Raw genomic sequence first — 16,753 nt, forward strand, 5'->3', positions numbered from 1 at the left:
GCCAGGCTGGTTGGGAACTCCTGACCTCAGGTGGTCCACCTGCCTCGGCCTCCCAAAGTGCTGGGATTACAGGTGTGAGCCACCGCACCCGGCTGCTATTAACCATTTTTAAAACAAACCGAGTTCAGAGTTAAAGACCTAGCCATCTCCCACCCCACTCCATGGTACCATGGGCAAATAAATTTTCTAAATTTTCTATTTAATGGCTTTTAAATTTTATCTATGTTAAGTTGGTGTGTGTTTTTTGAGTCAGGGTCTGGCTTCATTGCCCAGGCTGGAGTGCACTGGTGTGCTGCTGGCTCATTGCAGCCTCTGACTCCCATGCTCAAGTGATCCTCCCACCTCAGCCTCCTGAGTTGCTGAGATTCCAGGCATGCACCACTATGCCCAGCTAATTTTTAAAAATTTTTTGTGGAGACGGGTTCTTGCTCTGTTGCCCAGGCTGGTCTCAAACTCCTGGCCTTAAGCAATGCGCCCACCTCAGCCTCCAAAAGTGCTGGGATTACAGGCATGAGCCACCGTGCCCAACCTGTTAAATTTTGATAACAAGAGAATGACTGTAGTTCGAAATAGGTGCAGAATCAGATTTGAGGCTGATTTCATGTAGTTCAGAGCTATTTTAACATCCTTATTTTAAAATTTTCGCTAGAAAAATTTATTTTTCTATATTAATTATAATGCTACTCTCACTAGAATAAGCAATGGTTATTTAGACACTAGTGTGAAAGAAACAAGGCTTTTCTTTGTGTTTGGATTCAGAAAGCTACCAGATAAAAACATTTATTGAAATATAATTTACATATCATAAAATTTACCCATTAAAAAATACAATTTAATAGTTTTTAGAATACTTACAGAATTGTTCAGCTATCACTACAATCGAAGTTTAGAACATTTTCATCACCCCTAAAAGAAACCCCATACACATTAGGTGGCTACTCTCCATTTCCCCCTATCTCCCAACCCCAGGCTACCACTAATCTACTCTCTGTCTCTGTAGATTTGTATATTCTGGATATTTCATATAAGTGGTCTTCTGTGAGTGGCTTCTTTCACTTAGCATATTTTCAAGGTTTATACATGTTATAGCATGCATCAGTGCTTCATTCCTTTTTATTTCCAAGTAATATTCCCTTATGGATATACTACATTTGGTTTGTGTTTCTTTTTTATTTCATTATTATTGTTATTATTTTTGAGACAGGTCTTACTCAGTTCTCCAGGCTGGACTACAGTGATGTGATCACGGCTCACTGAAGCCTTGCTCCCTGGGCTCAGGTGATCCTCCCATCTCAGCCTCCCGAGTAGCTGGGACCACAGGTTCACAACACCATGCCTGGCTAATTTTTGTAGAGACGGGGTTTTGCCGTGTTGCCCAGGTCTTGAACTCCTGGGCTCGAGCAGTCTGCCCTCATTGGCCTTCCAAAGTGCTGGGATTACAGGCCTCAGCCACCACACCCGGCCTTCATTATGTGTTTCTTATACAGGTGAAGGGTATGTGGGTTGGTTCCAAGTTTTGGACTAATGAAGAAGATTGAGGACCTGCCAAACTCTTTTCCAAGGTAGTTGCACTATTTTACCTTCCCACCAGCAGTACTAAAAGGATTCTGATTTCTCCACATCCTCATCAACACTTGTTACTGTCTAACAGATACGCTTTTGATTAATATAGACTTGATAAATACAAGGAGTTAAGCATTTTTACCATGAGACGTTACCCTGAGTAACATAGGTTAGAAAGACAAAGAAAATGAGAAAAAAACCAGATGAGTTCATTGAGGTCATTTAGAGCTTAATAAATAAATAATGTGTATAGTTTATAAACATTATTTCATGCCCTAGATGTATTTTATGATATCGTGCAGTTATCTAAAATATATTCTGGTCAACTGGGCGCAGTAGCTCTTGTCTATAATCCCAGCACTTTGGAAGGCTGAGGCAGGTGAATCACTTGAGGTCAGGAGTTTGAGACTAGCCTGTTCACTAACATGGTGAAACCCCATCTCTACTAAAAATACAAAAATTAGCTGGGCGCATGCTTGTAATCCCAGCTACTTGGGAGACTGAGGTGGGAGGATCGCTTGAACCAGGAGGCGAGGGTTGCAGTGAGCTGAGATCATGCCATTGCACTACGGCCTGGGTGACAGAGCGAGACTCCATCTCAAAAAAAAAAAAAAAAAGTGTGTGTATATATAAATATATCTATATATACACATAACACATATATGTGTGTATATATAGATATATATACACACACATGTGTATGTGTATTTTTTTCCTGTAAGGTTAAAAATTAAGCCTTTGATTTAGAGTTTTTATTTCTGAGAAATGACTATTAAAGTCAGTTTGACATCAAATAGCGCCCTTATTTTCTATACTGTGATTTCAGAAATAGAGTGCTTTGTAGCATAAGAGAAAAAGCAGAAATATTATCAAGTATTTTTAGCCAAACTGGTCACCCACGTAGTTCATAGAATTTATAAATATTTTACAGCAATAGAGGTTTGCTATACCACCAGTGACTCTGAATCTGAATCAAAGATCCTTTCGTTTTTTTCCCCCTCACTCTTAGTATCATCTTACAAAGATCCTTGATAAGCTGTATCTTCTCCTTGTAAAGCTTCTTGCTTTTGCAAAATTAAGATTTTGATATTTTTTTGGAGTTTGTGTGCGTGCGTGTATGTTAAACACATAACATGAGATCTGCCCTCTCAACAAACTTTAAAGTGTGCAATTTTGTTAACAGAGGTACAATGTTGTACAGCAGCTCTCTGGAACTTTTTCATCTGGTATGACTGGAAACCATAACTTTTGAACAGCAGCTCCCCATTTCCTCCTCCCTCCGACCCCTGGCAACCACTATTCTACTTTGTGTTTCTGGGTTTGACTGCTTTAAGTACCTCATGATTGGACTCATGCAATGCTTGTCCCTCTGTGATTAGCTTATTTTACTTAGCATAATGTCCTCATGGTTCATTCATGTTGTCACATATGACAGGATTTCCTTCTTTTCGTAACTAACGATATTCCATTGTACGCATATACTACATTTTCTTTATTTCTTTACCTGTCGATGGACATTTAGGTAATAGTTGTTTGTTTATTTGCTTAGTGTTGTTTTGAATGGTGTCTTGCCCTGTTGCCCAGGCTGGAGTGCAGTGGCATAATCAACAGCTCACTGCAGCCACAACTTCCCAGGCTCAAGCAGTCCTCGCACTTCATCCTCCAGAGTAGCTGGGACTACAGCCACGCGCCACCACACCTGGCTGGTTTTTTAAGTTTTTGTAGAGATGGGACCTCATTATGTTCCCCAGGCTGATCTTGAACTCCTGGACTCAAGCAACCCTCCTGCCTCAAGCAACCCTCCTTCCTCGGCCTCCTAAAGTGCTAGGATTACAGGCATGAGCCACTGTGCCTGGCCGGAAATAGTTGTTTTAATCAAGGCTTTCTTCTTAACGAGTACACTGACATTTTCTGATTCTGCCCTAATGTAGGTGTGTGTGGTTGAGCCATTATTAGGGCCATTTGAAAACCCCTAGGAATAAGAAAATGATATAACATGTGGATCAAGATTTCAGCAAAATATGTTTACTACATTCTTATTTATTAATAGGAGAAAATTAGAAGCAGTCTTAATGTCCATAAGTAGAGGATGGTAAATTTTAGATTCGTATTTTAGAGGCAGTATGCCTAATGATTAAGAATATGAATTCTGAAGACAGACTGGAATTGAATCCTAACTTAACCCTGGTTACTAGCCGTAACTTTGGACAGGGAACATTACTTTCCTTATTTGTAAAATGAGTATCATAGGATTGATATGAGGAAGGAATGAATTAATGTAAAGCATTTAGAACAATGCCTGGCACACAGCAAGTGTTACATAATTGTTAACTATTAGGAAATATTGTGTATCTAGTTGAAGTGTGACTCCCACCAAGACTAGTGTTTATTAGATGCTACCGAGTGAGTGACACTATTGTATTTCTTGATTTATGGTAGGGATGTTGTGGTTGTATAGAGCATCATAACACAAAGCATCTACTTTATGAGTGTTCATTGGGAAAGTTCTCTTAGATCTTATAACTGGGAAAAGTTGTGCTGTTTCTTAATAACTGGTCTTATTTACCTTTGAACCTCCAGTTGTTGCTCCCCGCCCACCTCTTTTTTTAACCCTGTTTGGAATCTCAGGGCCAAATTTGTGGGCCTCCTCTAGAAAATGCATTGACGGCCGGGCGCGGTGGCTCAAGCCTGTAATCCCAGCACTTTGGGAGGCCGAGACGGGTGGATCATGAGGTCAGGAGATCGAGACCATCCTGGCTAACACGGTGAAACCCCGTCTCTACTAAAAAATACAAAAAACTAGCCGGGCGAGGTGGCGGGCGCCTGTAGTCCCAGCTACTCGGGAGGCTGAGGCAGGAGAATGGCGTGAACCCGGGAGGCGGAGCTTGCAGTGAGCTGAGATCCGGCCACTGCGCTCCAGCCTGGGCGACAGAGCGAGACTCCGTCTCAAAAAAAAAAAAGGAAATGCATTGACACATTTAGTCTTTTACTTAGCAACCTTACCTTTGGCTTCATTTTATTTACCCTTTCATCGGGATATATTTATTTTTAAGATTCTGTTGTCTTTTTAGAATGAGAGAGGGTAGTAAATAAACAGTTGGCAAAGAGAAAAATTATCCACAGATGGAGACTTCCATTTTAAATATGGTAGGTTAAAGTCACATTTTACTTGTGTGCCTTTCAGAAATTTTGCTGAAAGGACAGTGAAGGGCTTAAGATGCATTAACACAAAAGAACAACAACAAAAAAACAATGGCATACAGAAGGAATTAGAGAGTGTACTGTCCGTGAGATAGAGAGAATTTAACAATTTCGAATCCAGAAAGAAAATGGAGGAATGGCAACTGACTGAGTGACCCTGAGAAAGCTTATTAAACATAAGTGCATTTGAGAGTGATAGTATGAAGAAAAGGAACAAGCCAATTCAAGTCACAGAATTCCAGTAAAGCCACAAAGGCTAAGGAATTATATGTATTTGGTGAGGTTTAAATAGGGGTATGAATAGAGAATTGGTTTAAAGTTTATTTAAGAAGCACAGGCTGGGCATGGTGGCTCATGCCTGTAATCCCAGCACTTTGGGGAGGCTTAGATGGGCAGATCACTTGAGATCAGGAGTTTGAGACCAGTCCAGCCAACACAGTGAAACTCCATCTCTACTAAAAGCACAAAAATTAGCCAGGCATGGTGGCAGGCGTCTGTAATCCCAGGTACTAGGGAGGCTGAGGCATGAGAATTGCTTGAACCTGGTAGGCAGAGGTTGCAGTGAGCCAAGATTGTGCCACTGCCCTCCAGCCTGGGCAACAAAGGGAGACTACATCTTAGGGGGGATAAAAGTTTAAGAAACACAATGTGAAATCCTCTCTTTCATTTTGTGAAACTGGTTTAATACCACCCCTCCCCTACTGCAAAAAATGGTAGTGTGTTTTCCACCAGTGATTTCTGTTTTCTTTTTTTTTTTTTTGGAGACAGAGTCTCGCTTTGTTGCCCAGGCTGGAGTGCAGTGGCCAGATCTCAGCTCACTGACCTCGTGATCCGCCTGTCTCGGCCTCCCAAAGTGCTGGGATTACAGGCTTGAGCCACCGTGCCCGGCTCTGTTTTCTTAAGAAATAAAACAACTGAAAGATGGGGTTATTGTATTAAATGAAAACAGCAGAGTTGTGTGAAATGCTCCAGCAGAGCATTGAGATCTCCTGTGTTCTCCTACTGTTTGACTTCCAGTATGTTGGCACACATGTGTCAAATCACATTAATAGGAAAGGCCTAATGGTACTGAAAATTGGGATATGTCAGTGAAATGGCTGGGCCTGTGTCCTATCATGCAGAAGTTAAATCAGCAGCTTGACAAGACATAGCCATATTCTCAGTCCTTCTGGGCTGCTTTAACAAAATACCATAGACTGAGTAGCGTATAAACAATAGAAATTTATTTCTCACAGCTCAGGAGGTTGGGAAGTCTAAGATCAATGTGTCAGCATGGTTGGGTTCTGGTGAAGACCCTTTTCTGGGTTGCAGACTGCTGACTTCCCACTGGATTTTCACGTGGTGGAGAAGGCAGGCTCCTTTGGGCCTCTTATTTTTATAAGAGTACTAATCGTATTCATGAGAACTCTGTCCACATGACCTAGCCACCTCCCAAAGGCCCACCTGTCAATACCATCATATTGGGGATTAGGTTTCAAAATAGGAATTTTGCTGAGGGACACAAACATTCAGACCATGGCAGATTTCAGAGAAGAATAGTGGTAACATCCTTGGAAAACCAGGCAATTAAAAAAAAACCACACTAGGCAGTTATTTCAGGAAAACTATATATAAAAGAAAGGAAGTAGAGTCATTGTAATGTGATTTAAATGGAAATATTAATAGGTACTTACAATGTAACCATGGAATATTAATATAACAAAAAGTAAACTGATGTAACTGTATTACTGTTACGGGTGGAAGTATAGATGTGGGATGGAGATTGTGAGGGAACTACATTTTTATCAAGAAATAGCAATCTAAGCATGTTATTTAGAACAAATAGGGTAAATAACAAAGGAAGCTTCTTTAAAAATAAGTTTAAAATGGTTTTTCCTAGTGTGTGGGAATCAAAGAGAGAAGAATAGGGCAGGGGACTCTATTGTTACTCATTGTATGCCTTGTCAATTTATTTAGAACAATTTGGCTTTTTTCTCCTAAGTATTTCCTAGCAAGCAGAACTTCATTTTAGCAACTGCAACAACAGCAACAACAACAAAAGATTTACGATACTCATGATCCCCAAATTATTCTTAGCTAACTTCAGTAGAGCCCTAAAAGTTGTCTGACAAATCTTTTATTTTTCTTCACTGGCTTATTCCTTACTTCATTCTTCAACTCAGCAATTCTAATCTTTTTCTACTCTTTATAAACTCCACTCCAGACTGTGTTCCTTAATTTTAGTCATTCTTATAAGTTTGTGACACTTCCTCATTTTTGTTTTGTTTTTTAGAGACAATTCTCCACTGATCTCTCATGTTTCTAAACATCCTGTGAGCAGAGACACATATTGCCCTTTTATTCTGGACTATCTATTTAAGGATATTTATATAACAACCAACATTGTAAGATAGAGACAGTCTTCTGGGAAGTCATGCTTACTGTTCAATATAAATGATTCAAGTTCCCTAAGCTCAGAGTTCCTCCGCTATGATTCAAACGAACTGTAAGTGTAACATCTACCCGATTACCTCCTTGCCACCCTTGTGGGACCTGGGCAAAGGAAATTCAGCAAACATGGTCCTATTACTTCCTGTGCTCCTGAAGAGAATTCTTGTCTCTGTCTCAATTTTATGACTTATTTCAGGATCCATGAAACAGTAATAGGCTAGTTTGTTAGCATGAAGGCCGGGAAAAACCTGAGACCTTTCACAGTCCATGATCCTTTAATTTTCATTTCCCTAAAGACTAATGATGTTGAGCATCTGTTCATATGCTTATTTGCATTCCACCTATCATTATGATGCAATATCTATTTGAAATATTTCCCCATTTTTTATTGTTTTGTTACTGTTATGGTTTAAGTGTTCTTTATATACCCTTGACACAAGTTTTTCATGAAATATAACTTGCAAATATTTTTTCACAATTTATAGGCTTTTCTTTACATTCTCTTGATGTCTTTCAAAGAGCAAATGTTAATAATTTTGGTGAAATCCGATTGACGAATTCTTGCTTTTATGCGCTGTGTTCCATTTGACTTTTAAAGCCATGCACATATGTTGCTGTGATTAAATACAGTTTTTAAAACCTGGAAACAGGAGGCACTCTCACTTTAGAGACAGAAATTTCTATCCAAGGAGCAGGAGTACTTAATTTTTCAAAGTTCAAAACAAATATATCTTAAAATTCTTTTAAATTATTGTATCATTGATATGCTACTTTTATCAAATGCATTCATTGCCTTTCATTTAATATCCAAATATTAAGTTATATTGTAAATTTTGAGCTGAAAGTACATTTTGTTCTCGTAGATTTGTGGTTGTTTTTACTAATTTGCATTTGAAAAAACCATCTCCTACATTCATTCATTATATAGTTCCTTTAAACTATGTGCTGGATTGGGTGGGATATAGTACAGCCTATTAACACTCTTTGTTAATGCGTTTTAAAAATATGGTCAGCCCTTTCTGTGTAGGTTCTGCACCTATGGATTCAAAATACCACATTGAAAAAAATGACAATTAAAAATTAAAATAATGCAATTTTAAAAATACTGTATGACACCTATTTATGTAGTATTTATATTAGGTATTATAAATAGTCTGGAGATGATTTAAAGTATACTATAGGGAGGATGTGCTTAGGGACTTGAGCATGATAGGGAGGTGTGTATCCTAGAACCAATGCCTCATGGAAACCAAGAGACAAGTATAATCTGAATTGTGTTATATATTTAATTTGGACTAATGGAGTGAACCAATCAGAGAGGGGGGCAAAAACCCTCCCTGAGTTTTATATTATTTTTCTTTTTGTTACCATGTACTCTTAGTAAAGACATTTGAGATAATCTAATTCAGCCCCCACAATTTACAGGTAAAGAAATTGAGGCCAAAAGATATAAATGGTTTGGCCAAATTCAAGCAGCTACTTAGTGGCAGAGCAGAGACTTTTCATGGTGAAAGTCTTTGTTCGGCTGAATTTTCTACTGTTTTGTTGCTGCCTTTATTGTTAAACATTTAAACAACTATATGAAAACCTTTTTTTGTGTGTGCATAGAGAAACTCAAATTAGTTAAAAGATTTAGTTAAGTGAATAAAATAGATTGTCCCTATGACCTGTTAAATGAGTGATTCTACAAGACTTAAAAGTATTTATTTAATAGATTTTGAGTTATTTTTTCTAGCTAAGACAGTCTGTGAAATGGATTGGGATGTTTTATATCTGATGTACTATAAATTTAAATCTGAGCTGCTTGATAAATTATTTTTAAGTTTTTTTTGTTTTCATTTTGAGACAGGGTCTTGCTCTGTCACCCAGGCTGGAATGCAGTGTATAGTCAATAGCTCACTGCAGCCTCAACCTCCTGGGCTCAAAGAATCCTCCTATCCTAGCCCGCTGAGTAGCTGAGACTGTAGGCACATGACACCATACCCAGCTAATTTATTTTTTTGAAGGTGGGTTTCACTATGTTGCCCAGGATGGTCTTGAACTCTAGGCTCAAGCGGTCTCCTCCCATTCACCTCCCAAAGTGCTGGGATTACAGTTACGAAGCACTGTCCCTGGCCCCACCTGATAAACTTTGGTATTTGCTGTTTTAGTCCTCAAACATTTAGACCAAACTGTAAGAGGTTGTAGTTATAAGAAATACTAAGTTTCAGTTGCTCATTTATGATGGCTTTATTTTCAGAACTAATAATATGTGTTTGAGTGTCTAATACTATAGGATTTTAATTTGTTGCAGTAATTACCTAAAATATTTTGGACAATGAACTTTGGAGAAAGTCAGCAGAGAATAATTACTTTTATTTCAGTTGTAGAACATAAATCTTTCAAACTTTTTTTCTTGAATAAAGTCCTCAGACAGTAGGTAGTCATTCAAATCTCTTTAGTTTTAAGAATTGATTTAAAATGGGAACCAGAAAGAAATATTAGAACCAACCATTGGAATAGTTGGATTCATCTTTTTTCCTTCACACAGGTCCTCTGGTGATGTTCTGGAGACATTCAATTTCTTAGAAAATGCTGATGACAGTGATGAAGAAGAGGAAAATGACATGATTGAAGGCATCCCAGAAGGAAAAGACAAACATCGGATAAATAAACACAAAGTAGGAATTAGCTTTTATATTCTTATTAGCTATATATTCAGATAGTTGGAATAGGAATTTTTTTTTACTTGTGTGCTATTACCATTTTTTAAAAAATTATACTTTAAGTTCTAGGGTACCTGTGCACAATGTGCAGGTTTGTTAAATATGTATACATGTGCCATGTTGGTGTGCTGCAACAGGTGGGTAGGTTTAATTGTGGGTATTTGAGATTTTACAGTTATGTAAGAAAAAAATGACGATGTTCCACAAAAGTTTCTGGTCTGCAAAATCAGTTTTCAGTTTTTTTTTTTTTTTGACACATTCTATATGTATAACGTCTATTTGAGTGAATAGGGATTTTGATCCTTTTTATTTATTTTTTGTTCTGAAAGGTAAAGCACTATTACAATTATCACAGCTATGAACTTAAATTAGTTACTATGCCATATCTCTATGAGTGAAGGGCTAAGCATGCAGTTTCCCATTTATGAGGTCAATTCAACATAACATCAGAATGCAAATAAGTGACTGGTTCTTTAGTGGAGGACTAACTGTGAATGTACAGTAATTTAAGAAGTTAACTGTTCTTGATGATTAGCACTTAAACCATTTTTAGTGCCACATTACTTAGATCAATCTTGGCACAGCACTGTTGAACCATTTAGCTAAAGTATAATTTGGGATTTGTGAATTACATGGGAAATCTAAAATTTTGGGTCCAAGTAATTTTAAAATGGGTGTGTAAATGTAGTTATGTAACGATACTAAAGCATCCCTTTTCCATTTAGGATAAAAGTAATTCTTGGTTTATATTCTATTTACAGATAGGTAATGAAGGTTTAGCTGCCGACCTAACTGACGATCCTGATACTGAGGAAGCACTGAAAGAATTTGATTTTTTAGTGACTGCTGAAGATGGTGAAGGAGCTGGAGAAGCACGGAGTTCGGGGGATGGCACAGAATGGGGTAAGATGATAAAGAAATAGGGGGTGGGAGGAAATCTAGCCCTTAATGATGGGTTATTATTAAATATTTTATGTGGAATGTGTGTATCAGTTTATGGTGGCAGTTAAACTGAGAGCAAGGGGAAGTGGTATTGAATACTAGCAACGTATTTTGTACCAATTTATTTAAATTTGGTGACTAAACTTTAATATATATGGCTTTTGGTGGATTTTGATTTTTAGAATTTGGATTTAAAGTTGAAGCATTTAATTGATTTGGAAATCCAATTTCTTTCCTTTTAGTAGATTTTTAAAAATGTATGTATTCAGTTTTGAACATTCCCATTGTTTAATTTGATATTCTAGATTTAGGAAGATTTAACACTCAGTATGTCCATATAGTGTTATCTGACTAATTACTAAGAAAGAATAAAGCTACTCATCCTGAATTATAGCTCTATATTGAGCACAATTTAATGAAGATACTACACTTTATTACCTATAATATTCAGTGTGCAAAATGTTAGGGCCTAAACTTTGGAAGTGGTACATTGTGCTAATAATGATTCAGCCATAACTAAGAGAAAACCATTCTCTATCTGTACATGGTTAAAAACCCCATTAGGAGGTAAAATAAGTGTAAAAAATACTTTAAATGAATAGCTGACGTCCTTAATGTTTTTCCTAGTAAATATGTTCATGCATTCCTCATTTAATATCGGCATGTTGTCTGGTAGGTAGAACAAAGTGTGTTTACTGAGCTTTATTGGAGAAGGTTATTATTTATTTATTTTATTATTATTATTTTTTTTTGAGATGGAGTCTCACTCTGTCGCCAGGCTGCAGTGCAGTGGTGCAATCTTGGCTCACTGCAACTTCGCCTCCCAGGTTCAAGTGATTCTCCTACCTTGGCATCCTGAGTAGCTGGGACTACAGGTGTACACCAGCACACCCAGCCAATTTTTGTATTTTTAGTAGAGGCGAGGTTTTACCATGTTGGCCAGGATGGTCTCGATCTCTTGACCTCGCGATCCACAGGCCTTGGCCTCCCAGGGTGCTGGGATTAGAGGCATGAGCCACCGTGCCCAACCTGGAGAAGGTTATTTTAATGCATCAAAGTTTTGCTTAATTACAAGCAAGAAGAATAATCACTAGATTTTTTTTTTAAAACTACTTTGATAGCAAACACTTGGCTTTTAAAAGATGCCTCATTTATGTGTTTAAACCAAATATTGCTAATAGCAAGAGAGAAAAAACCTAATATATAGTACATTTATTATCTTGATATAAAAAAATGAATCAGGTACTTAAAAGATTTGAATTTTGCCACCAGTTTTCTTATTATAGTTCTTAAGCATTATTTTCAGACCTTCACTTCTTTCTTCTTCTAAATGGAAATAGAAGAGACACATTAATTCAAACATGAGAAAACTCCACAATTACCTTCTAGACTACATTTTTGTACTTATTTGAAAATGATTGTGTTTTAGAAGAGTACCTTTCTTCAAAATCAGCATTGCTCAGGAGAAACAGTAAAAATATTTAACTTTTCTTTTAGCTTCTCTGTGCAGACAGTCAGTGTTGGAAATACCTTTTTCCAGTAATTTCAAAAGTATTGCTTTTTTCCTGATTGTTTTGTAATTTTATAAATATATAATTATTTTGTAATACAAGTGTGTTTTAGAAAACTTAGAACCTACAAATACATGTGAAGATGAATATTTTTTATAAGCATGTGTATATATATTTATTTATTTAGTAAAATAAGGAGTTTGCTCAATGTTGATTTGTAATGCACACTTTTCACTTAATACATGGTTCTTCTGCATCCCCCCTTTTGTTTTTTTAAACAGGATCTCGCTTTGTTGCCCAGGCTGGGGTGCCATGGTGCAATCTTGGCTCACTGTGACCTTCACCTCCCAGGCTCAAGGGGTCCTCCCACCTCAGCCTCTTGAATAATTGAGACCACAGGCGTGTGACCACACCTGGCTAATTTTTGCCTTTTTTTTTTTTTTTGGTAGAGACTGAGTTTGGCCATGTTGCTCAGGCTAGTCTTGAACTCCTGGACTCAAGCAATCTGCCTGCCTTGGCCTCCTAAACTACTGGGATTACAGGCATGAGCCACCATGCCCAATCAGCATCATTTTTAATAGCTGGATAACATTCTGTCAACAATGTGCCATGATTTTATTTAACCAGAGCCCTATGATGCACATTTAGATTATTTTCATTAAAAAGAAAATGATCAAAATATTTATCGAGTATCTTTTTAGCTAAATCTTGACACATACTTACTCCTGTTTCCTTAGCCTAAAGTTGCTAGAAATTTAGTCAAAAGGATAAAGAAAAAATTCAGGAATGTAATTGGTATGGAATGGCATTATTTCTTTGATAATAGTTCCCATATTATGTACAACTGATTGGTCCTTCTTTCTGAAGACTTTTGATTGTAGAGCAGAGTTTTAAGACAACTCTCAATACTTTGCTTTTTACTATCATTATTTGACAGTGCCGGTGTCTCCTGTGTTAAGTGGAAATAATCGGAAAGGTCTCTTACTTCCAGACAAGACGGAAATATTATCTTTAAAACATTTTAAGTTCTTGATGAAGGAAAATAACTCATTTAAGTACAAGATGGTTCAAATAGTTTTTTTCTGTGAGAAATGAAAACTGTCAAGTGATTTATGCAGTGTTTCCAAAGTTCTTCATCTTTACTCAACAAGATGTCATAGTCATTTTTTCCAAAGCAAAGACGATGAATATGCAAACACTCTTTATATTTATGGAATTCGTTTTCTAAAAATTTGAATATATTTATAAATAGGAAAGTGGTAGCTTTCAGATTTTTTTTTTTTTTTTTTTGAGACAGTGTCTCACTCTGTTACCCAGGCTGGAGTGCAATGTAACAATCTCGACTCACTGCAACCTCCGCCTCCCGGATTCAAGTGATTCTCCTGCCTCAGCCTCCAGAGTAGCTGGGATTACAGGCGTGTGCCACCATGCCCGGCCAGTTTTTCTATTTTTAATAGAGACAGGGTTTCACCATGTTGGCCAAGCTGGTCTTGAACTCCTGACCTCAGGTGATCCACCCGCACAGTCTCCCAAAGTTCTGGGATTACAGGTGTGAGCCACGATGCCCGGCCCAGATTTGAATTATTGAGTAAAAGAGCACTGATTTTTTTAAAATGTAAGTCTTGTCTTAATGAAACATACTCTGTAGTCCTTACATTAGAGAATCTAGTTTTTATTTTGTATATTAGCAATCGACAGTTTGTTATCTCTGACTTTGAATTTTTTTTTATCTTATGAAACCACTGCCTTTTGGCAAGCTTTCTAACTCTCTTTTCAGTGTCATCTGTGTTAGATAGTCTGAGTTTAATATTAGTGATTTTTAGTTCTTCTAATTATCAAAAACAATAGTTGGCATTTCTATTTTGCTTTTTCTTTCATGGAGACTAGGCATTTTAAGACTGTTCATTTATTGTCTCCTATCTTTGAAACTGATCTGTAGAGATTTATAGAACTACAAAATACAATTAGCACCTGAATGTTTGTACTTAAGTATAATGGATAAAGTATAAGTATATGCATAAAGTTAGTTACAAATTTATGCGACAGTTAATAGATGTGTATAATTCCTCTGCTTTGGTAATCAGAATTGCCATAGTAGAATTTCATGTTTTTGTGGGTTTGAGCTGTCAGGAGTCAACTTTCTTATGCATATTTGTGTTTTCTTTTAGACATAAAAGTTACCGTAAATGATTCAACCTCATTTCTTGGTATTTTTTCCCCCTAGATTTTTTAAAAACAGGATTAATATGTAGAAGATTATGCTGCCTCTTCCCTTTTGCTCTTATCTGTTTCTTATAAGCAATATCAAACAGCTGTTACTTACCAGGCAAGTTTCAGGATGTTGTTTGTGCACATATGCATTCACCAACCTGTTCTTTGCACTGCCTAAATTTACTTTTGTTTTCTAGATTTGAGATTATCTTGCAAGTAATATTTTTTCCTTAAGTTTATCCTTTTTTTTATTCTCTATGCATTTTCACTCCACTCTCTTTGTCAACATTAGAGCTGTTCACAGTTTTATTCTCTCTACACAGGTCTTTTAGAAAACTGTTTGGCTCTTATTAAATTTTTCTCTTCTATCTGATTTCCTATATAACCTTTATACAACATAAGTTTTTTTGGTCTCTGTGAGGTTTAAAAAATATTTGCTCATAATGTATCAATTTGTCTTGCTTTAAGTAGTTGAAGTTAAGAATTGTTAACTTCATTAAGATGAGTGCAAATGATTAATTGTTGAGATCCCGTTTTTCTTAGTATATTCAATAAGTTTACAGAAGGATTCCTGATGCAGTGTAGTTTTCAGGAAACTTCATGATTTGAGTGCATGTGAATTGAGTAAAGTGAATTTTCTCTTTATAACTGTATTACAAATAGCATTACAATTTGTGGATTTGACAGATAATCTTAGGTGTAAGTTTTAGTCATGAGTAACTTAGTTTCAAGTAATTCAAGTTAGCAAATTAATTTAAAGCTTAGGATTTAGCTTTTCACATACTGACCACCTGTGATCATAGGTGGTCTAACCATCAGGGAAAAAGTTATGACAATTGTAGCAGGAAAAACTCAAGGTACAGTAAATATTTGCATTTCTGTGTGCCATTCAAATATGAGAATTTCTTAAGTTTGGTACGTATAACAATCTATAAAGGAAGAGAACAGCTTTTTATGTCTACTTTATAGATTAAGTCAGTGAGGCCTAGTGTGGCTCTTATAAAACTTGTGAGCCAGAATATACTGAATTATCAAAAACTTAACAAGTCAGGATGTTAAACTTCCTTATAACATGGCTGTTTTAAAACCACACAAAGGAAGGAAAAATCCTCAATATTTAAAATAAGTCTCAAAGACTTAATTATTTTTATGCTGCCTCTTTTTAGTGCTGTTTTTCCTCTAGTTGACTATGAGTAAATTTTCTCAGGCACAAGTATTTAGTTAAATATGGATTTATTATTCAGCTAAAATAGCTGATGTAGCTTTAGCAGATGTACAGCAATGTATGTTTTCACTTCTCCATGCTGATCACTACTTTTATCCTGAAAAAAATATCAATTTTAAAAAAATTCTTCAGTGGAATTTGAGTTTTGTTTTTTTGTGTTTTGTTTTGTTTTGTTTTTGTTTTTTTGCTAATCTTAGTTGTAGACCAATGGAAGAAGGTAATGAGATGTTGAACTATTTGGGTGGGTGGGGGCAGAGGTGGGACTTTCTGAATGCTTTGTATGGATTATTCAAGACATTGTATTTTTCAACTTATGTGTATTATATTGGACTAGAATGCCTCTCCATTAGTACAGTTAATCCTGTGCATGCAGAATCAGTATGACAGAAGGTGCATGAATATTTTCATCAATGAAACAGCACTTAACTTTCTAGCTTGCACTTTTCCGAGTAGTTCGCATGTATTTCATTCATTTGCTTTTATGATGCTGGCTGAATAATTTTTTATTAACATTTTTATAAAGATGCAGTGATCTATTTTTATTTAGATTTCTAATGTCAGTCTATTGAATGAATGATAACCTTCAAATTTGTGGTTCATGAAAATGAAGCACTATTTAACTGTTGATATTAAATGTTTAGAAACTTATGACATGGGCATTTAGAGTTTGAGTTGTGAATACCAGAATTGAGACTGCACCTTTAAAGTATTTTGAGTATATGCTATTAGTACATTTTTTTATGATTATGTAAAGCTATAACAGTTTACTGCCAACAGCTTGCATTGCCAACTGCTGATTTTTTTTCTTTTAATAATATGCTGCATGTAGATAAAGATGACCTCTCCCCAACTGCTGAGGTTTGGGATGTAGACCAGGGACTAATAAGTAAACTGAAGGAACAGTACAAGAAGGAACGAAAGGGGAAGAAAGGGGTGAAGAGTAAGTGCAGATTCTGACTATTATA

General features: G+C 36.5%; 1 protein-coding gene across 7 annotated transcripts in view; it reads left to right on the plus strand.

Annotated features, from left to right (window-relative positions):
- Positions 1-16,753, plus strand: part of LOC105477932 (striatin 3) — a 141,819-nt gene that overhangs the window by 82,354 nt on the left and 42,712 nt on the right. For 5 of the 7 annotated variants that reach the window (XM_011734799.2, XM_071100369.1, XM_011734801.2 and 2 more), the window contains exons 6-8: positions 9,725-9,854; positions 10,661-10,802; positions 16,618-16,728. In XM_011734799.2, the coding sequence (XP_011733101.1) occupies positions 9,725-9,854; positions 10,661-10,802; positions 16,618-16,728 (383 nt within the window). The remainder of the gene's footprint in view (positions 1-9,724; positions 9,855-10,660; positions 10,803-16,617; positions 16,729-16,753) is intronic. The other 2 variants (XM_011734800.2, XM_011734802.2) reach the window with 1 other exon arrangement.

The sequence above is a fragment of the Macaca nemestrina genome, chromosome 7 (genome assembly GCF_043159975.1).
Source record: "Macaca nemestrina isolate mMacNem1 chromosome 7, mMacNem.hap1, whole genome shotgun sequence".
NCBI lineage: Eukaryota > Metazoa > Chordata > Mammalia > Primates > Cercopithecidae > Macaca > Macaca nemestrina.